The 22,099-nt window shown below is 41.8% G+C and overlaps 1 protein-coding gene across 1 annotated transcript in view; it reads right to left on the minus strand.

Moving 5' to 3' along the window:
* LOC102396286 (ATP-binding cassette sub-family C member 4-like) overlaps positions 1-22,099 on the minus strand; it is a 157,310-nt gene that overhangs the window by 43,633 nt on the left and 91,578 nt on the right. The window contains 4 exon segments of the mRNA XM_045162475.1: positions 7,477-7,668; positions 8,728-8,828; positions 14,915-15,025; positions 16,172-16,291. Coding sequence (XP_045018410.1) covers positions 7,477-7,668; positions 8,728-8,828; positions 14,915-15,025; positions 16,172-16,291 — 524 coding nt within the window.

Genomic DNA, 22,099 nt, shown 5'->3' on the forward strand with positions numbered 1-22,099 from the left:
CTCAGATGTGGAACTGCTGAGAATCAATATGAACACTTTCAGAGGAAGCTGTTAGGCTGCTAACCTACTCTCCAGAAATAAGATACCAACTCGTTTCCCTGTACATTCACAAACATGGGTGTTATATCTTTGTTTTAATCGACATCAGTTTGAGTCCCAAAAGTACAATCACTTTCCAGGGACATTTTCCTGGAGGCACAACAGCTCCAGGCTCCCTGCCTCCCACATCTGCCCACTCTGGTCCCCCTGCTCTCACTTCTTAGATTAAACTCCCAATGGTCGGGTCTGAGCCCATCACTCCACCCCAGGACATCTCTTCTACAAAACTGTTCCCATTGACCTCTCCATCCTTCATATCCACAAGTTGGCTTCCTTGGGGTGACTCGGGAGTTGTCAGGGTTGAACATGAAAATATCTGCTGCACACCTGGTAGCTGATTTTCCTGAATGCTCTGCAGGTGCCTAGTTCTTCATTAACTGGATCAGGGCATCATGCTTTTGCTTATGTTGACCCCACCTCCTAAAGCACATTCATATGCATTTCCACTGAATGCATCTCCACCTGCTAAAACCCTAACCACACATCACTAAGTCTGTCTCACATACCTAAATCCTTGGAAATACTCTCCCTGTCCCCTCATCTGGGCTTGTCCCAACCATAACAGATGTTATGCCATTTTTGTTAAAACTTCTATAAAAATTGTGACCACTTTCTAGCTTACAAGACTAATATAGCCATTTTCTTGTTTCTTCAGATGAACTGTACATGTTGACAGCAGACTCTGTATGGGATTTGACTGTCTTATTTGTATTACCTGTGGTGTACTGAGACAAAGAAGCTTCCATTGGGAGCTGAGATTTTTAACTCAGGCCAGAGAAATTTATGGAAAATCTATTACCATATTATTTAGGTATATGATAAGGTGGACAACGACAGACCCAGTAGATGGATCCTACAGCTGTAAATATAATTTCAAATGGCTAACATCTCTTTTTTCAAAGGATATACAACCTTTGCAGTGTAAGTGGTTATGGTCATTTTACACCTGATGAAAATGATGGCCATCTTTATCCAAGCAATTATTCTGATCCCCATGCTGGGTGCTTTACATGTCTTATCTTGTTTAAGTTGTACAACAACCTTAGAGGTTACATCCTACTTCTCCCATTTTGCAAAAGAAAAGATTGAGGCTTAGTGAGATGAATTATTCTGCCTGAAATGTCAGAGCCCATAAGTCACAGGTTGGGACTCAAATGCATGTCCTCGGGCTCTTATCCATCTGCTGATGGCCTCCTTATCCCCTAGATGGCCTGGCACCTTATCATGTCCCTCTGTGTAGCCAGAACAGAGAAAGTGGGGAGAAGTGTAGCTGCAGTTAAAGGCACAGGCCTAACATAGAGATCCTACAACCAGAGAGTTAAAGCATGATGTGAATATAGGCATGTACCTGGTGAGTGGGAGCAAGAGTGTGCCTGAGGTCAGGTGGGCCAGCTGTCAGCAAGAGGAACCGGCACCCACAGCTAGGTTGAGAGAAACCTGCAGCTGAGTGGGGCACATGGTGCCTGGGGAACAGGTCAAAGAGACCTCGTGCCCTGCTTGGGGCAGCAAGACTCATATTTCATCTCATCAGGTGGTGAAAGAGCCACATGTACGCTTAGCAATCTCTGACTACCTCGCTCAGCTCTCTCTGATTCCAGTTCCAGGCAGGGCTGAGCCCGTGGGAAACTCCTCCATCCCTGGAGAAGGCTGGTGTGAGGAAAGGTGGGACACAGGATGAAAACTGCCTGTGATAAGGCACAAATAAATGCAGTGGAATCATACAGAATTAGATTATACTGTAAAGGCCTGATTTATAGAATATCAGTTCAGTTTAGTCACTCAGTCATGTCCGACTCTTTGCGACCCCATGAATTACAGTATGCCAGGCCTCCCTGTCCATCACCAACTCCCGGAGTTCACCCAAACTCATTTCCATCTAGTTGGTGATGTCATCCAGCCATCTCATCCTCTGTCATCCCCTTCTCCTCCTGCCACCAATCCCTCCTAGCATCAGAGTCTTTTCCAATGAGTCAACTTTTCGCATGAGGTGGCCAAAGTACTGGAGTTTCAGCTTTAGCATCATTCCTTCCACACAGCACCCAGGGCTGATCTCCTTTAGAATGGACTGGTTGGATCTCCTTGCAGTCCAAGAGACTCTCAAGCGTCTTCTCTAACACCACAGTTCAAAAGCATCAATTCTTCAGCACTCAGCCTTCTTCACAGTCCAACTCTCACATCCATACATGACCACTGGAAAAACCATAGCCTTGACTAGACAGACCTTTGTTGGCAAGGTAATGTCTCTGCTTTTGAATATGCTATTTATAGAATATAAAAGTAAGTATATGTACGGTAAGTGGCATAGATCTTTCTGTGCCTCCTGCTCAGTCACAACAGGGATTTAGGTGATTCATGAGCTCAGTTTCAAACCGTCAAAGGACATTTTTTGGAAATTACAGGTTATCAGTCATCAAAAACTGCCTGTGGGAGAGAAAGGAATTTACTAGGCGGTCCTGTTTAAATGCAATGCTGAGAAAGTGATCTGAATGGGCCTGAGACCCTGCATTTCTAAGAAGCTCCAGGAGAGGCAGGTGCTGCTGCTCCGGCACCACAGTCTGAGTTACAGGGAATGAGGAAGCTGGCAGGGGAAGGGGGACAAGCTGAGAGTGAAGGGAGGGGTTTACAAGAAAACATTACATAAAAAAGAGAAAATATAGAAAACTAATATTTTTGCACATTATAGCAAGGTCTAGTAAGCATCTGTAAAAATTATTATCCAAGTTATAGCTGTGAGAAAAAAAACAAACAAAATTAATGTACCTCAAGAGCTGAAAAATGCTTTAATATGGCCCAGGACTCTCTAAAATGATCAAATCAAACACGAAATCATCTAAATAAAAAATGCAGCCCATGTTGAGAAAACCAGGAATTCTAAGGTGCTATTTACCTCACGCTTTTTTTTTTCTTTTTTAATTTTTGGTTGCACTGGGTCATGATTGCTGTGTGCAGGCTGTCTCTAGTTGTGATGAGTGTGGGCTACTGCCGGGAGCCGGCATATTGCATATTGAGTGCATATTGCATATTGAGTGCAGCACTTTCCACAGCATCATTTTTCAGGATCTGGAATAGCTCAACAGGAATTCAATCACTGCTGGGAGCCAGCGTGAGGAACTCCGCCCATGACAAAGGTCATGAGGAAGGAGGCATACGCAAAGGCGGGATCGAGCCTCAGGAGTCCCCCCTGGAAATTCTCGAGCATCTACCCCCCAAACCTGAGTCTGCCTACTTTCTGCTTTGTGCTTTCACTTACACCTCTGACTTTACAGGGGGCTGTCCCCAACTACCTCTCTGAAAAAAGAATTAGCTTACAGCTCCAGTTAATAATTCCTGGGTGTGACAGTGTTTCAACCTAAAAACTCCTTTGGAAATCCTCTAGCCTGCCTGAATAGGTTTTTCTGGCCACATGTGATTGTTCAGAGCCTCTCAACTGTGAGAGGCAGGAGATGTTCTAAACTGCCTAAACACAGATTCCTTTGAGTAGTTAAAAGATTGATTAGAAATTGTATTGGTGAAGGGTTTTTCACTTGTTGGGCCAATGTTTGCTGCTAAGTCTCCATACTCCTTACCTACTGTGTCCTTGGCAGTGTATTGATTGATATAATGGGTGTATAGAAATGTAAAATGCAGCTTTGTCCAATGCTTTTTTGGAGGCTGGTGCCTGATTTTGGAATAATCACCTTTAGAGAAAAATAAGTTTCTTAAAATGTTAACAGGCCTCCGGGCCAGAAGATGATGTCAATCACCTGAACTTTTGCATATGATAAGTTTGAAAGCCTGGCTTCGATTAGAACCAGGAACTGCTGTCCTTGCATGACTCCACCCCTTCCCCCATTATCCTCTATGCATAACTTAAGGTATAAAAACTACTTTGGAAAATAAAGTGAGGGCCTTGTTCACCAAAACTTGGTCTCCCCATGTCACTCTCTCTTTCAAATTCTGGCTGAGTCTCCATCTGGAGCGCAGAACCCACCATGCTTGCTAATTATGCCTGGGCTTCTAAGATCCCACCGGGGAGGCCTCAGTGTCTCCTCTCCTTTGGGAGAACAGAAGGATGCCTGCGGCCTGCGTAAGTGGTGCAAACTTCTTGTCTTGAAGTTTTATTGGTCTCCTGCGTAAACCAAGCTACTCAGCCTCTTTTCTCCACTGAATTTTCCTACTGAGCTATCCTCATTCTATTACTCTTTATATCCTTAATTAAAGTGTAATTAAGCAGTTGTTTCCTGATCCTCGCCTACGCCGTCTCTCCTTTGAATACCCTGGACCAGCCGGGGCTGGACCCCGGCAGGCTACTCTTTGTTGCAGTGCATGGGCTTCTCACTGAGATAGCTTCTTTTGTTGCTGAGCACAAGCTTTAGTAGCTGTGGCATGTAGGCTCAGCAGTTGTGGCACACAGACTTGGTTGCACTGCGGCATGTAGAATCTTCTCAGACCAAGGATTGAACCAGTGTCCCCTGCATCAGCAGGTGAATTATTCTCCACTGCACCACCAGGGAAGTCCTGGTTCTTTATTTTCACTTGCCATTTCTTCTGTGATTAAAGTCCTGCATAGTACCTACTACACTTTCCTATTGACTCTAACTTCCAGGAATTGGGACAGAAGAGGAAACAAGGGGAAGAGAATAAAGCCCCACTTTAACTGAGCTGGCTCACTCCCATGTCCCTTGCCTACCTTCCCTAGTAGCCTCTCTCAATCAAATCCAATACCAAAAGGGTGTCCTGGAGTGGTGGGGGTGGGGACAGTTGAGCAGGAGAGGAAATCTGTGATGTACACAGGTGGAGTGAAATGGCTTCATGAAGAGTTTCATCACCCAACACAAAAATGAAGCTAATGGCGATACTGTGTCAAGTTGCTGCAGTCATTAATTCAGTCTCCAAATTTAATTTGCCCTCAAACATTTTAGAATCTCAATAATCCTATGATTTGCAGGCTTTAAGAAAAAAGAATAAGAATCTTTTATGTTCCTAAGTTGTACTACAGAGTGTCTTAGATAATTCATATTCTATGCCTTTCAGGAAAATTTAAGACAAATGCAAGTTAAGAGAATTACATTTACAATGGAAAATCTGACAGACACATTGTCTGAGAGTAAACAAACATTGCCTTCAGTGCTCTAGGGGACAGGATTGTATCAAGAGCTGTGGTTAATGTTTTCCTGACACAGCAGTTCACCTTCTTCCTGAGCTACAAGGGAACTGGAAATTAGGACCAGCTTTTGCCCTGTGACTAACTGAAGTTGCTCTCAACTTCATTTGTAGCATTTGGGGATTAAGTTGAATATTTATTTTTTTCATTTTCATGTTACAAGGATATCATTCATTTAATTACAGCTACAGTCCACTAGATGAGTCTGTAGTGGTGAGAGTTTTAAAGATCAGTTCTTTCGGTTATTCGGAGCTGTCTTGTGTATGTGTGTGTGTTGGTTGCTGCCTGCTCACACCTGTGTGCTACTCACCCTCGAAAGCAGCAGTCCCTCAGCACCCTCTCTGTGCCCTGCAGAATGCCACTTTCTGGGGAACAAAGATGAAAACAAGATGCTCCCTGATTTTAAAAAACCTCAAGGTACTTACTGTGCAATACAGACTCCAAATTATAAAGCATGCTATAGGTGCTAGCTTTTATTTTAATTACAGAAAAATTCACATAACATAGAATTTAACTACATAACAATTTTTAAGTGGACAGTTTGGTGTTAAGTATATTCACACTGTTGTGCAGCCAAGCTCGAGAAATTTTTTTGCCTGCTAAAACTGAAATTCTTACCCATTAAACAAACAAACTCCCCATTTCCCATCTCCCTGTCCCCGGAGACCACCATCCTACTTCCTGTCTTCCTAAATTTGACTACTCTAGGAATCTCACTTAAGTGGAATCAGAGTATCCATTCCCTTTGTGTGAGGCTAACATCATTTGGCAAGATATCATGAAGGTTTATCCATAGGTCAGAATTTTCTTCCTTTTTAAAACTGAATAATATTTCATTGTAAGGATTTAGTTCCTTCCAACTTTTGGCTACTGTGAAAACAGGTGTACCATAATTTCTATCTTAAAAGAAAATATAAGACATTAAGGAAAAATTGAGGGTCTCAAAGATGCATTAGATCAACTCAGAAAATGAGGAGATGTTCACCAGCCAGATGATGGAGAGAACAGGTCTCTGAGGTAGAGGCTCAGCGTGCACACTGAAAACCAGAAGGGCATGGTGCTTTGGGAGAATCTACACACGGTCTGATTGCAGGGGTGTGCATAAGTCAGGAGACATACTGGCTTCAGAGGGAGGTGGGGAAGAGCTTCCTACCACCTTATCTGCTCTGGTTGAGTCTCTTTAAAACTCTATCCTGGCCCAGCTGAGAGCTTCAATCTGAATGTGAAAGGAACATCACCAGCAGACATGGACACTGGCAGGTCCAGGTCACAGCCTCTCTGCCATCTCCATGTGGATCTTCCCTGCTCCCTTCAATGTGCTTTTGACTTTGAGCAAGTCTCCAGGCCCTGCCTCCATCTGAGGCCCTGGTTCCTCACCCTTGACTGGATCATGATTCAGGCTCTTCTCTAGTGGCTACAAGCTCACCGACGGCCCCCACTGGAGTGGGCTTAGGGCTGTGGTCCAGTTCCAGCAGTAGCTCAACCCAGGCCAGTAAGGATCAGATTTGTGCTAAAGAAAGAAGCAGTCTTTAGGCGAGGACAGAGGGATGGCAGCTCAGTGTGGGTGAGTAGAGGACAAGTCCACAGCAAAAACCAAGGGACAGAGGGGCAGGCTGCAACCAGAGGGCACTGTGGGAGGAAAAGAAGATTTCAGAAACACAAAGAAGAAAAGATGGGGGACTCTGCTGGTAGCCCAGTGGCTAAGAACTTGTGCTCCCAATGCAGGGCACCTGGGTTCGATTCCTGATCAGGGAACTATTAATAGATCCCACATACTACAACTAAGAGTTCACAGGCCACGATGAAGATCAAAGACCCTGTGTGCCACAACTAAGGCCAGCACAGCCAAATAAATAAACAAATATATATTTTAAAAAATAAAAGGTGGAAAGGAATGAAATATTTGAGAGTTAGGAACAGAGAGCCAGGGCAGACTACCCAGACTTCGTACAAATAATTAAGTGTCACATATAGTGTCCTGGGTCAGGTTAAGATCAAGCCCTGGATCCCAGGGCCCATCAACCACCATGAAGGAGCTGGGGACACAGAGAAAAATAATGCTGATATCCCCATTCCATGGTCAGTTTCCAAGAAAGATTCAGGGACAGTGTCACTGATCTAATCTGCATCCGTTAGGAACAAAGAGTCCTCCTGTACACGGACAAGGAAGCCAAGAGCAGAAGTGGTGCTAAACCTTTAGCTGGATTTTAAAGAGGCAAATGGCTTAAACTAACCTTTTGTCTTGGGTCAATGGACATTCCCAGGTTCTTCAATACCAGAGGCCCATCCAAACTGTACCTGAAGTTCATATTTTGAAAGTTAATCTCTCCTTCATGGGGCCAGGATGGTGGTGGGTGATACTCAAGTTCCCAGGGTGCTTCTTTCTCAAGGTCTATATATTCGATCCCTCTTTCTACTGAAATCATCTGAAATGCATATGATATTATATGAGTTAGTGTCAGAGGGTCTTATTTATGGATGTTCAGAGACTATAAATAAAACCTTCTGCTTTTCTATGGTTCAGAACCTCCCAGGCTCAGAATCCGCAAAGGACAAAAGTAGGAGTCTGATAAGGTCTTGGATGATTTACAAACTTGTTTATCATCTTCAACACTTTTACTTACGACTATTCCCTTCAACTTTATATTAAAACTAAAAGCATTAGAGAAATGAATGGTAAAATTTTATTGATCCACCTTTCATATTTGAAGAAAACACAAGAGGATTTTTTCAAAGAAAAGAATACTTATGGACACCAATCAGTATGTGTGGCTACAGAAGGGTCACATGTTACAGATGAGCAGAATTGGACGGTCATCAAGACTCATTTTAATAATTAATCCCTGTCTTCTCTGTTAGAAGGCTGACATGGAAAGACTTTGTTTTTCTCCCTTTAGGAGAAGATACAAATATTCAAAATGTATAATTTACATACTGACTAAGGCCTCCTAAACAACCATGACTCCACACCTTTGAGAGCACATTCTGAGAGGGAGCCCATCCTACCAGAAAGGAGGGCTGCCAGCAAATTCAGGTGTTCAAAACATACAAGAATAAATGCTAAAATGTGGGGAGGGGTGGAGGAACATATTAATTAAATAAACCTCAAAATATCAGATTCTTCTCTTTTACCAAAATGAGGAATTACCCATTAAGAAAAAAAGGTAAATAAGTTGCTAAGTTAACAAACAATTAGCCTGTATTCTCTCAAGAATTTCAGAACCTTTCTCCTATGAGACATTTATTGTATCTGTAGTCAGTCTGTGATGAATATAAAATTTTCTGACATGGTATACATAAGTCTGAGAAAAGATGTATATATTTTATTTTACATTAACTACAGGCAGATGGAGGAGAATGCAAAAAAAAACTTTGTTAACTATGATATAAAAATAACAGTTTTAATACATTACATAAGAAGAGCTTTTATGCCATTTAATAGCAAGGTGACCTGAAAATGCTAAGAACAAAAAGATTAACATCACCATGTTCTCAACTTCAGCACTTTGCCTGACGCACCACTGGAACATCCCCGTTAGTGTGAGAGTGAGAGACAGGACCAGGCCAACCTGCCCGGGAGTCAAAGCTAAATGAGGAAGAAAAGGAATAAAGTCAGTCTCCTTCTCAACCCTTCACACAGGTCCTTCTGTCATTTTACAAAGAAGACTCCTTTATTTTTATGATTTTTATTGGAGTATAGTTGATTTACAAAGTTGTGTTAGTTTCAGGTGTACAACAAAGTGAGTTAGCTAGAAATATACACATATAATCTCTTCTTTTTAAAGTTATTTTCCCATATATGTCATTCAGTTCAGTTTAGTGTGTCAGTCGTGTCTGACTCTTTGCAACCCCATGAATCGCAGCACACCAGGCCTCCCTGTATATCACCATCTCCCGGAGTTCACTCGAACTCATGTCCATCAAGTCGGTGATGCCATCCAGCCATCTCATCCTCTGCCATCCCCTTTTCCTCCTGCCCCCAATCCCTCCCAGCATCAGTCTTTTCCAATGAGTCAACTCTTCACATGAGGTGGCCAAAGTACTGGAGTTTCAGCTTTAGCATCATTCCTTCCAAACAACACCCAGGGCTGATCTTCTTTAGAATGGACTGGTTGGATCTCCTTGCAGTCCAAGGGACTCCCAAGAGTCTTCTCCAACACCACAGTTCAAAAGCACCAATTCTTCAGCACTCAGCTTTCTTCACAGCCTTGACTAAACAGACCTTTGTTAGCAAAGTGATGTCTCTGCTTTTGAATATGCTATCTAGGTTGGTCATAACTTTTCTTCCAAGGAGTAAACGTTTTTTAATTTCATGGCTGCAGTCACCATCTGCAGTGATTTTACAGAGTATTAATTAGAGTTCCCTGTGCTATACTGTAGATACTTTTTAGTTATCTATTTTATATAGTAGTGAGAGGACTCCTTTATAATATTTGAATCATTTGCATGTAATGACAGTATTACTCATAATATTACTTCTGTTGATTGAGACCATAAAACAGTTTTAAAAAAAAGAAAAACCCACTATGAGGGACTTCCTGGGTGGTTCAATAGCTGAGACTCCACATTTCCAATGCAGGGAGCCTGGGTTCAATCCCTGGTCAGGAAACTAGATTCCACATTCCACAACTAAGACTTCACATGCTGCAACTAAAGTCCTGCCTGTCTCAATTGAGACTGAAGATCCCCTGTGCCCCAACTAAGACCCAGTGCAGACAAAAAAATAAATAATTTTTTAAAATATTATGCATTTATAAAGAATTAACAAAGTTGTTGCTGCTGTTCAGTATCTAATCATGTCTGACTCTTTGCAACACCATGGACTGCAGCACACCAGGCTTCCGTGTCCTTCATTATCTCCCCGAGTTTGCTCAAACTCACGTCCATTGATTTGGTGATACTATCTAACCATCTCATCCTCTGCTGCCCTCTTCTCCTTTTACCTTCAGTCTTTCCCAGCATCCAGGTCTTTTCTAATGAGTCAGCATTTTGCATCAGGGGGACAAAATATGGGAGGTTCAGCTTTAGCTTCAGCATCAGTCCTTCCAATGAATATTCAGGACTGACTTCCTTTAGGATTGATTGCTTTGATCTTCTTACAGTCAAAAGGACTCTCAAGAGTCTCCTCTAGCATCACAATCCAAAAGCATCAATTCTTCAGCCCTCGGCCTTCTTAAGGGCTTTCATTGTGGCTCAGCTGGTAAAGAATTCACCTGCAGTGCGGGAGACCTGGGTTTGACCCGTGGGTTGGGAAGATCCCCTGGAGAAGAGAATGGCTGTCCATTCCAGTATTCTGGTCTGGAGAATTCCATAAACTGTATAGTTCATGGGGTCACCAAGAGTCAGACATGACTGAGCAACTTTCATTTCACAGCCTTCTTAATGGCCCAACTCTTATGTCCTTACATGACTACTGGAAAAAACATAGCTTTGACTATATGGACTTCTGTTGGCAACATGATATATCTGCTTTTTAATATTCTGTCTAGGTTTGTCATAGCTTTCTTCCAAGAAGCAAACATCTTTTAATTTGGTAGCTGCAGCCACTGTTCAAAGTGATTTTGGAAACCAAGAAAATAAAATCTGTCACTGCTTCCACTTTTTATCATATATATGCCATGAAGTGATGGAACAGGATGCCATGCATTGTATTTTGAATGTTGAATTTCAAGCCAGCTTTTTCACTCTCCTCTTTCATCCTCATAAAAAGATTCTTTATTTCCTCTTCACTTTCTGCCATTAAAGTGATATCATCTGCCTATTTGAAGCTGTTGATATTTCTCCTGGCAATCTTGATTCTAGCTTGTGAGTCATCCAGCCTGGCATTTTGCATAATGTACTTTCCATATAAATTAAATAAACAGTGACAACATACAGCCTTTTCATACTCTTTTCCCAATATTGAACCAGTCTACTGTTCCACGTTCAGTTCTAATTGCTTCTTCTTGACCTCCATACAGGTTTCTCAGGAGACAGGTAAGGTGGTATGTTATTCCTATCTCTTACAGAATTTCCACAGATTGTTGTGATCCACACAGTCAAAGCCTTTCACATAGTCAATGAAATCGATGCTCTTTTGGAATTTCCTTGCTTTCTCTATGATCATATGAATGTTGGCAATTTGATCTCCAATTCCTCTGCCTTTTCTAAACCCAGCTTGTACATCTGGAAGTTCCCAGTTCATGTACTGTTGAAAGATTTTGACCACAACCTTCAGTTCAGTTCAGTTGCTCAGCCGTGTCCAACTCTTTGGGACCCCATGAATAGCAGCACGCCAGGCCTCCCTGTCCATCACCAACTCCCAGAGTTTACTCAAACTCATGTCCATTGAGTTGGTGATGCCATCCAGACATCTCATCCTCTGTCGCCCCTTCTCCTCCAGTCCCCAGTCCCTCCCAGCATCAGGGTCTTTTCCAATGAGTCAACTCTTTGCACAACCTTACTAGCATGCAAAATGAATGCAATTGTGTGGTAGTTTGAAATTCCTTGGCATTGCCCTTCATTGGGACTGCAATGAAAACTGACCTTTTCCAGTCCTATGGCCACTGCTGAGTTTTCCAAATTTGCTGGCATATTGAATGTAGCACTTCAACAGCATCTTCTTTTAGGATTTTAAATAGCTCAACTGGAATTCCATTACCTTCACTAGCTTTGTTCATAGTAATGCTTTGAAATTAATACCCTCTTGACTTCACACTCCAGGATGTTTGGCTCTAGGTGAATGACCACACCAACATGGTTATCCAGGTCATTAAGATCTTTTTTGTACAGTTCTTCTGTGTATTCTTGTCATCTCTTCCTAATCTCTTCTGCTTCTCTTATCATTTCTGCCCTTAATCATATTAATCCCACCTGGATTGAGATACACTTGACAGCATTATATAGGTGAAGATCATGTCATTATTCAGATTTTTGTCCCTATGGCTTCAATTATCAGTATGTAATTTCACTTTCTATATCCAATGTAGTTGCAATTGAAACCACAAAAACAAGGCAATGGGTTCTAAGAGGTAGTGCTTTTAAATCTAAAATATGACTCTCACTGTTCCATTATTAATGACTACAATTCAGTGTTATTAGTATGGAGCAGTTAAGGACAGTGAATTCATGCCACATTCCAATAGCTGCTCACCTGGTACCCACACAACAGTGAGAATACTGTTTTTGCAACAGAGAATCTTTCTCATTCCAGTACACCAGACCCCTACAAACAAGAGATGCAAGTAGACTTAAAGCTAAAATCTAAGCTGTACAAAAAGCTTAATGGTAAACTTGATTCTCAACTCCTAACTATAGGACACTACCTGGAATGTTCAGAAGATCAGTTTGCTACAGTTGTATTGACCCTCAAACCATTCAAGAAAAATAAAAAGATAAAAGATCTCAACAAAGACCTACTGCAAATAAACTATTCAAAGCAATCTACAGATTCAATGCAATCCCTATTAAATTACCAATGGAATTTTTCACAGAATTAGAACAAAATATTTTATATTTTGTATGGAAACACAAAATATCATGAATAGCCAATGCAGTTTTGAAACAAAGAAGAAAAATGAAGCTGGGAGGAATCAGGCTCCCTGTCTTTAAACTATACTACACAGCTACAGTAATTCAAACAGTATGCTACTGGCACAAAACCCAGAAATACAGATCAATGGAACCAGATAGAAAGCCCAGAGATAAACCCATGCACCTGTGGTCACCTATGGCAAGGGAAGCAAGAATATCCGGTGGAGAAAAGACAGTTTCATCAGTAAGTGTTGTTGGGAAAACTGGACAGCTACTTGTAAAAGAATAAAATTAGAACACTCCTTAACACATACACAAAAATAAATTCAAAATAGATTGCATACATAAATATAAGAACAGACACTACAAAACTCTTATATGAAAACAAAGAGAGAACTCTCTCTGACATAAACTGCAGTAAACTCTGTACTGACCCACCACTTAGGTCAATGAAAATAAAATAAAACATAAAAATTTGGTATAAAGCTTAAAAGCTTAAAGCTTTTAAACTTTATCCCTAATAAAGCTTAAAAGCTTTTTCATGGCAAAGAAAACCATAAAAATGCCAAAAAGACAACCTGCAGAATGGGGGAAAATATTTGCCAACAAAGTGACTGACAAGGGATTACTCTCCAAAAGAATACAGTTCATGCAGCTCAATATAAAAAATAAATAAAGAAACAACCCAATCAAAAAAATGGGCAGAAGGTTAAAACAGACAGTCTCCAAAGAAGACATACAGATGGCCAAAAAGCACGTGAAAGATAATCAAATCTCTAATTATTAGAGAAATGCATATCAAAACTACAGTGAGGTTTCAACTTACACCAATCAGTATGACCATCAGCAAAAAGTCTACAAACAATAAATACTGGATAGGATGTGGAGAAAAGGGAACCCCTCAACACTGTTGGTGGGAAGGTAAACTGGTACAAACACCATGGAGAATAATATGGAGATTCCTTTAGAAACCTAAAAATAGAGCTACCATATGATCCAGCAATCCCACTCCTGAGCATATACCCAGAGAAAACCATAATTCTAAAAGATACATCCATCCTAATGTTTACTGAAGCACTATTTACAATAGCCAGGACATGGAACAAACCTCAATGTCCATCAACAAGCAATGGATATGGAAGATGTGGTACCATACATACAATGGAATATTACCCAGCTATAAAAAGGGCAAAATAATGCCACTTGTAGCAACATGGCTGGACCTAGAGATTTTAGTACTGAGTGAAGTAAGTCAGACAGAGAAAGATAGAGTATGATGTCACTTATATAAGGAATCTAAAAAAAGGCTGCAAATTAACCTACCTACAAAACAGAAGTAGAGTTACAGGTATAGAAAATAAACTTATGGTTACCAGGGGATAAGAGAGGGGTGGGATAAATTGGAAGACTGAGATTGACACATGCATACTACCATATGTAAAATATTAAAATGGATAACTAATAAGGAACTACGTAAAGTACAGGGAATTCTTTAATGACATATATGGGGAAAGAATATAGAAAAGAGTGGCTTTATTTTATGTACAGCAGATTCATTTGCTGTACATCTGAAACCAAGACAACAGTGTAAATCAACCATACCCCAATAAAACTTAAAAAGAAAAGAATGGATCAAACGAGTCAAAGCAGGGGCCCAAGACACCACAGGTCTGCTGGAGCAGGCACATTCATACCTGGTCTTTGCTCCTAAAGATTCCGAAAGCCAAAGACAGACATTCTTTTCTAAAGCACAATGTATGTGAAGTATCTATTGAAATGCAAATTACTAAAAAAATGATACATGCACCCCAATGTTCATGGCGTACAGAAAAAGAATCTTTAAAAAAGTGGAGATATGCATAATAGATTCACTTGGCTATACACCTGAAGTTAACACATTGTAAATCAATCAAATTTTCTTAAAAAAGAGGTCTCAACAAGGACCTACTGTAAATAAATAAATAAATGGAAAAAAGATAAAAGTTCTGATCAAGACACAAATGACTTCACATGGACACACTGAGGAGTCACATGCAGCAAACACTTTAATACAATTCACTAAAACCAAAGAGTATATATTAGACAAGATGGCAAGAGTTTAAAAACTACAAACAAGCTATAAACTGTAAACACACCACAAATATCCACATGTGTACTTACTTTCTACCAGAATCAGGGCCCCAAAGGCAACAACAGTGACAAAGATGGCACAGATGACATCCAGATACACAGCGAGCCATCGGGACGTCGTCAAAAGCAGGAACCAAGCCTCTGCATTTGTGAATCGTTAAGCATGATGCATAAACAGAAAAACCATGTTAGCTGCTTCTCATGAGGGAGAGCATTTTCTCAGCTGAGCTACAGAAGATTTTACACAAGGTAGAAAAGCAAAGTTACACACCCAAGAATCCTGGAGATTCCAGAAAACTAGGTTCCAACACAAGACAACATATGGGACACAGAGGATCAGTCCAGGAAGCAAGGATTGAGAACTTCGACACACAGGTTATGAACAGAAATAGGATCATAAGAGAGGAGGCAGTAAATCATCTCATTGGTGTGCTCCCTGCAGTGCTGGGTCTCAGCGTGAAGATCATCCTCTCACAGGGTGGACTGCTTCCAGCTCTCTGACAGAAGACAGCACAGCTCACACTGTTTCCAGCACCTTCTGCCCTCACTACAGGGCACTGCAGTGTTTATTCTTAAGGGCCGGTGTCTACATGACCATCAGCTAACAGGATCTGCATGTGACTTTCAAAATGCCATTTTATCTTCAAAATACAATATTATTGGAAAGTTTGACCAGGATTTCATAGACTTAGAGGAAAATCTGAATTTTCTACCTAGGAAAAACAACTTCACCGATACAAAGTATAATCAAGTGGGTTGCAAATCAGGAAATTATTTTTGTCAATCATGTCTGCTACCCTCCATGCTCTGAAAATAGTTGGCAAACCACAGTCTGGGGGCCAAGAAGAGGGACCACCTGGTTCTGAAAAGAAAGTTTTATTGGAACACAGCCATTGGCTGATGTATTATCTTTGCCTGTCTTTCTGCTACAACAGCAAAGGTGAGTAGTTGCAACAAAGACAGCACACAAAGCCTACAATATTTCCTATCTGGATCTTTGCAAAAAAGAAAAGTTTGCTGACTCCTAACTTAAAGAGACAGAAGTCCACACAGCACTGTGATGGAAGGACCATGCAAACCAGTCAGGGGAGAAAAGCAGGGCTGTGAGTGGGGAAGGGGGGAGCACAGAGGGGATGCCGAGAGGAAGGGGTAGGGGAGGTAGGTGTGCAGAGGGGGAGGAGGGGTGGTACAGAGAGAGGTGCTGGCCAGCAAGACCACCTGAGAGGGAGGTCAGGCCTCAGAAGGCAGCACATCCCATCTTGAAATCATTTCCAGAAATTTACAGACCTGAGTGGAAATCCTGGTATGTATCAAACAGCTTCTGAAAACCCTGTTCGGTTTTGCATGCCCGGATGGTCCAGAGTCCTCGGAGAGAAGATGCTAAGTGGGAAAACACCGGGCTCTGAGCTGGGGAAGCAGAGACAGATACATGACAGAGAAAGTCAGGGAGGCTGAATGTGAGGAAACCCACTGTCTCCTAGGCTCTGTGGTCACATATCTTGTCAAAGGGAATCCTCCATGTGACCCTAAACTCCTGTTCACTCCAAGCTTTACTTTAACAACTTGGGAATGAGAGATTCTCTTTGAAACTATCTTTGACCAAATTCATATCACAGCTAGATTTAGACAAAGAATATCTTAACTAGCTCATTCATCAAAATCCTCTCAAACACACCTCCCTCTAAAATCTTCTGGCATCTCTCCAGATAGAAACTGCTCACAAATTTTTTAAAAATATATTGAAGTATAGTTTATTTACAATAATGTGTTAGTTTCAGGTATATAGTATAGTCATTCAGTTATTTTTTTATAGTCATTAGTTATTTTTTACTGATTATGTTCTATTACAGGTTATTACAAGATACTGAATAAAATTCCCTGTGCTTTACAGTAAATCCTTGTTGCTTATTTATTTGACATATCAATAGTAGTGTGTCTGTTAACCCCATACTTCTAATTTGTTCCTCCCTCCCTCCCAATCCCCTCTGGTAACTGTAACTTTGTTTGTTTTCTATGTCTCTATATTTTGTATACAAATTCATTTGTATTACTTTTAGATTTCATTTATAAGTGATATCATTTTTTCTTTCTCTGACTTACTTTACTAAGAATAATATTCTCTAAATCCATCCATGTTGCTGCAAATGGCAATATTTCATTCTTTTCCACCGGTGAGTAATTATTGTTCACTAATTTTTGAATCAGTAGCATTCTAAAATTTAATTCTCATTAGCATCCTCACCACCCTGAATTTTGATGAGCTATCTGTGTGCTGTTTCCACCTTAGATGAGTAACCTAAAGGTATGGATAGAGTCAGTACATCCCCCACACTGGACCAGAGCCAGACATAGGACAGGGGTGAGATGAGAAAGGACAGCGGACAGTCTGCCGTCTCCCCCATCCGGGGACTCTCCCTGCACCTGCGCCAGGAGTCTCTGCGCAGGTCACAGAACACCTGGTTCTGCACTGCCCTTGCCCACAGGACTCATACAACCAAGGATTCTTTGAACAGTCTTGACTTCCACTCTGGGAGCCTGATGGATGTTTTTATAACTGCCCTGCTGGATCTCTGAACCACGACATCATCTAACACTTCCCCTTTGTACGCTGTTGAGGCAAAGAGCTGAAAGTGATTCATGGTGCTTTTGATCACCCAATTGTGTGCCTATGTTCTCATTCCAGCTTCCACGCTGCTCTCTCTTCACTCTACTGACTAACTTCTTAGCTTCCTATAAATTTGCAGTTATAAGAGCAACATAAACTCAGATTGAGCTCATGCTCCAAATAATAAAGGCGAGGGACTCTGTTCAGGCCTTTTCTTCAGCCCAGCAGGTGTCCCAACCACCTCCAGAACTCATCAGTCTGGACACTGGGTGCTCACAGGGATGATACAGGTGAATTCCGGGGCCCATCACCCTGTCAGGAGGATGCCGAGAGTCCAGCTTCAGAGAGCACATAAAAGTCACTAGAACCAGGCTCTCACTTCCTGAGCAAATGAGGTAATATCAACACTATTCATCATAGACAAGGCTTCTGAGCAGGAAACAGATGTGGCTGTTCCCCCAGGGAGAGTCCTGGAGTGAACTCTTCAGCTTGGCCTCCCTCACCTGCTTCCATCATCAGGAAATCAAAGTGCAGCTGATTCTCTCCAGCAGGGATGGAGGGTAGGGTCGACTTTAGAAACCAGGTGTCATCTAAGCCCTGAACACCAGGGAACCAAACATCCCATCACCGACCTCACCTCATGCCCAAGAGGGCTGGGGTAATCTGGACCCATGAAAAGCCATCCTGCTTCTCTCAAACCCCATTTAGGTCTGAGCAGGATGCCAGGATGAGTGAAATGGAGGGACTGAAAATAAAATTAACTAGAATAGGGGATAGGGGATGTAAGGTTCTGGTGTATGTTGCCCAAGATATCATTTTTCCCACAAGCACTGAGCTCGCTGTCCTGAAGCAGACTATGCTACAGTCATGGTGTCAGTCCTCAGTCATAGACACACACACAACCCTACAGTTCACAGGACTGATGCCTGTGTTTCCCACAACCATGAGGACTCTTGGGGACACACCCCACCAGGACTACAGATCTTCCCGGGCAGGAGGACCTTGGGCTGACAGCATTGCTGCAGGTTATATTTCAAGCTATGTGAGACCTGCTAGTTGAGTAAGTTCTTGATTCCCCCATGTTCAAGGTTCCAGTGCTTTTGGTCATGGCCAGCAAGTACTTTACAAGCATCAATTCAAGAAATCCTCATGAGAACCCCAGAGACTGAGGGAGTAAGAGCAATCAGTGGCCAAGATTAACTATATTAACCCACCTAAGTGATAGATCTGGGTGTGAGACCCAACTTTCTGATCCAAGGGTATGCTTTTAATCCTAACAGCAGTGTCTCAGAGGGAGAATAATCAGGGTGAAGGATGCCCATGTGTCACAATGAACATTTTTCTCTAGATTTTGTTATTTATGTTCAGAAAACCCTCAAATCTTACTCAGCTAACATCCAACAGCCTTCACCACTACTGCGCATCTTATGAAGCACCTGAGGTTGAACACAGTTCCTGGGAATCTAGTACGAGAACTCCTTAAAAGAGCAGACTTGATGATGATCCACGGTCCTAATACATCTGACACACGTGCTAACCCTCCCCTAGCAATGTTCGTAGCAGACATTGCTCGTTGATTCCAGAATTTTTCAGGCAGAATTTGGAATCAGGCACTGCCAAATCAAAAAGCTTTTTCAGACAGAATTTGGAATCAGGCACTGCCAAATCAAAAAGCTGGTTAGAGAAATGCAATCAAATGCTACCTTGGTTTTATGTACTTGTCCATCCATGACTGACCATTGTTATGCTCACTTTTGCAAAAATGTGCCCCTCAAAACCCTATTATAATTAGCTGCAAATATGCCATGAAGATGAAAATGTCAACCTAAGATTCCAGAAGAATTGATGCTTTTGAACTGTGGTGTTGAAGAGGACTCTTGAGAGTCCCTTGGACTGTAAGGACATGCAACCAGTCCATCCTAAAGGAAATCAGTCCTGAATATTCATTGGAAGGACTGATGTTGAAGCTGAAGCTCCAATACTTTGGCCACCTGATGCAAAGAGCTGACTCATTTGAAAAGACCCTGATTCTGGGAAAGATTGAAGGCAGGAGAAGGGGACAAGAGAGGATGAGATGGTTGGATGGCATCACCGACTCAATGGACATGAATTTGAGTAAACTCTGGGAGTTGGTGATGGACAGGGAAGCCTGGCGTGCTGCGGTCCATGGGGTTGCAAAGAGTCAGACAGGACTATGTGACTGAACTGAACTGAACTGAAGCTTCCAGAGGCAGTTAGGCAGTAGGATATGAAGCTAAACCTCAGGATTCAGTGGTCTTTCAGAGCACAGAGATGAAGCAGGCTTATGCCTTCTGGTCATAGAAGGCAGGTGTCCTTCTTTTGGCTGGTGACTCCAGCAGGGGCCTTAAGATATACTCTCACTCACTCAGTCGCTCAATTGTGTCTGACTCTTTCTGACCCCATGGACTGTAGCCCACCAGGCTCCTCTGTCCATGAGATTATCCAGGCAAGAATACAGACTGGGTTGCCATTTCCTCTTCCAGGAAATCTTCCCAACCTAGGGACTGAACCCATTTCTCCTGCATCTCCTGCACTGGAAGGCAGATTCCCTTATCACTGAGCCACCTGGGAAACCCTAAAACAGATGATCAGTTACTATTTAGAGAAAACAGTGGTGTCATCATTTAGGCACAAATCTACCATCCAGAGAGAACATAAGCAGTTCTAATCAGCTGGACACCACATGCGGTTATCAGGGGTGTGGAGGAGGGGTATACGGATTTAATTTAGGGTCTAACTTATTGCAGCCTACTAGGATGCAGGAAAATCCAAATATTCCACAGAGATGATGCCAAAGTTCTCAGACTCTCCAGCTCAAATACTGAGAAAATCCTGTACTGCTTTTTGAAAAAAGTCTCAGGAGGAGCCCTTCTCTCCACTTCCATAAGGATGGGAAATGGCCCTTCCTCAGGCAAAAATCTCTGTCAAGTGTTCCTTCTGGAACAACCCCTCATTGAATACACCAGAGAGATGCTTTTCAACAAGACTCTTGAATGACCCCATTTCATGGGCAGGCTCAAACCATAAAACATCTAAAGCCTTGTCTACACAGAAGATTGGATGAAGCTCATTACTTCCTCTTCTGCCTCACCAGGTCCTTCCATCAACCAAGTCACATCAGCAGAATGTCACATACACCTGGACTCTACTGCTCCACATCTATCCAAAAACCTCACAAAACTGGACCTTAACAAAAGTTGAGCTGGTTCTCTTGATGACTGAAAATTTTTTCTATTGCTTTTATGAAATGGATGATCACTATCCTTTTTGCAATTAATTAGAATAAATATCTCTTTAAAAAGTGAAAGTGTTAGTCACTCAGTCATGTCTAACTCTTTGTGACCCCATGGACTGTAGCCCACCAGGATCCTCTGTCCATGGAATTCTCCAGGCAAGAATACTGGAATGAGTTGCCAGTTCCTTCTCCAGGGTAACTTCCTGACCCAAGTATCAAACCTGGGTCTCCTGTATTACAGGAAGATTCTTTACCATCTGAGTAACCAAGGAAGCATCTTAAGTGTTATTATAAAAACAAAACATGCAAATTCCACAGTGTAAAAACTCCTTTGACTGGATGAACTGTTTAGTTTTTTTTTTTTTCCACTTGGTATATATAAAGAACCTTGGGGCTCAATATTCTTCTCTTCTTGGTTTGGTTTCTAGAAGTTAAGTTGGTATTCATTTGCAATAATTATTTATGGCTGGGAGAGGGAAATGGCAACCCACTCTAGTATTCTTGCCTGGAGAATCCCATGGATGGAGGAGCCTGGCAGGCTGTAGTCTGTGGGGTCACGAGAGTCAGAGACAACTTAGCAACTAAACTACTACTACTGAAATTTGCATTGGAGAAGGAAATGGCAACACACTCCAGTGTTCTTGCCTAGAGAATTCCATGGGTGGAGGAGCCTGGCAGGCTGCAGTCCATGGGGTCACAGAGAGTTGGACACGACTGAGTGACTAACACACACACACATTTATGGTTGACATCTCTGATACAAACATATTCCCTTCTTACTTTTTGGCTATAGTTTTATAACTTTTAAAATATATAGTAATTCTACTTTCCTTATTAGTTTTAACATTGATGAAATATATGCATTAATAATAAGATAAATTCAATTATTTCATCCTCTGTGATTGCCTGCATAATAGAATGATTAGTCATAAAATGTGATCCCCATTATTATTATTATTATTTTTTGGCTGCAACTTTCAGGTTCTTAGTTCCCTGACCAGGAATTGAAGCTGTGCCCCGCATAGCAGAAGCACAGAGTCTTAACCACAGGACCACCAGGGAAATCCCTATTCCCCATTATTCTAAAACTAGGAATTTGAATGGGGTAATAAACTAAATGCATACTAAACAGATCCCACTCTTGTGTCCTCCTAAGGGATTCTTTTCAGCATCGTTTATATGAATAGCTTTAAGAAAGGCGGGGGGTGGGGGGCACAAACAGTGAGGTATCACCCCAAATACTAGTAATGATAAAGAGCAAACCTGCAAATAACAGGATTATCTTTTCAATCGGGCTTCCCTGGTGGATAAGACAGTAAAGAATCCACCTGCAGTGGAGGAGAACTGGCTTCAG

This window comes from Bubalus bubalis, chromosome 13 (assembly GCF_019923935.1).
Source record: "Bubalus bubalis isolate 160015118507 breed Murrah chromosome 13, NDDB_SH_1, whole genome shotgun sequence".
NCBI lineage: Eukaryota > Metazoa > Chordata > Mammalia > Artiodactyla > Bovidae > Bubalus > Bubalus bubalis.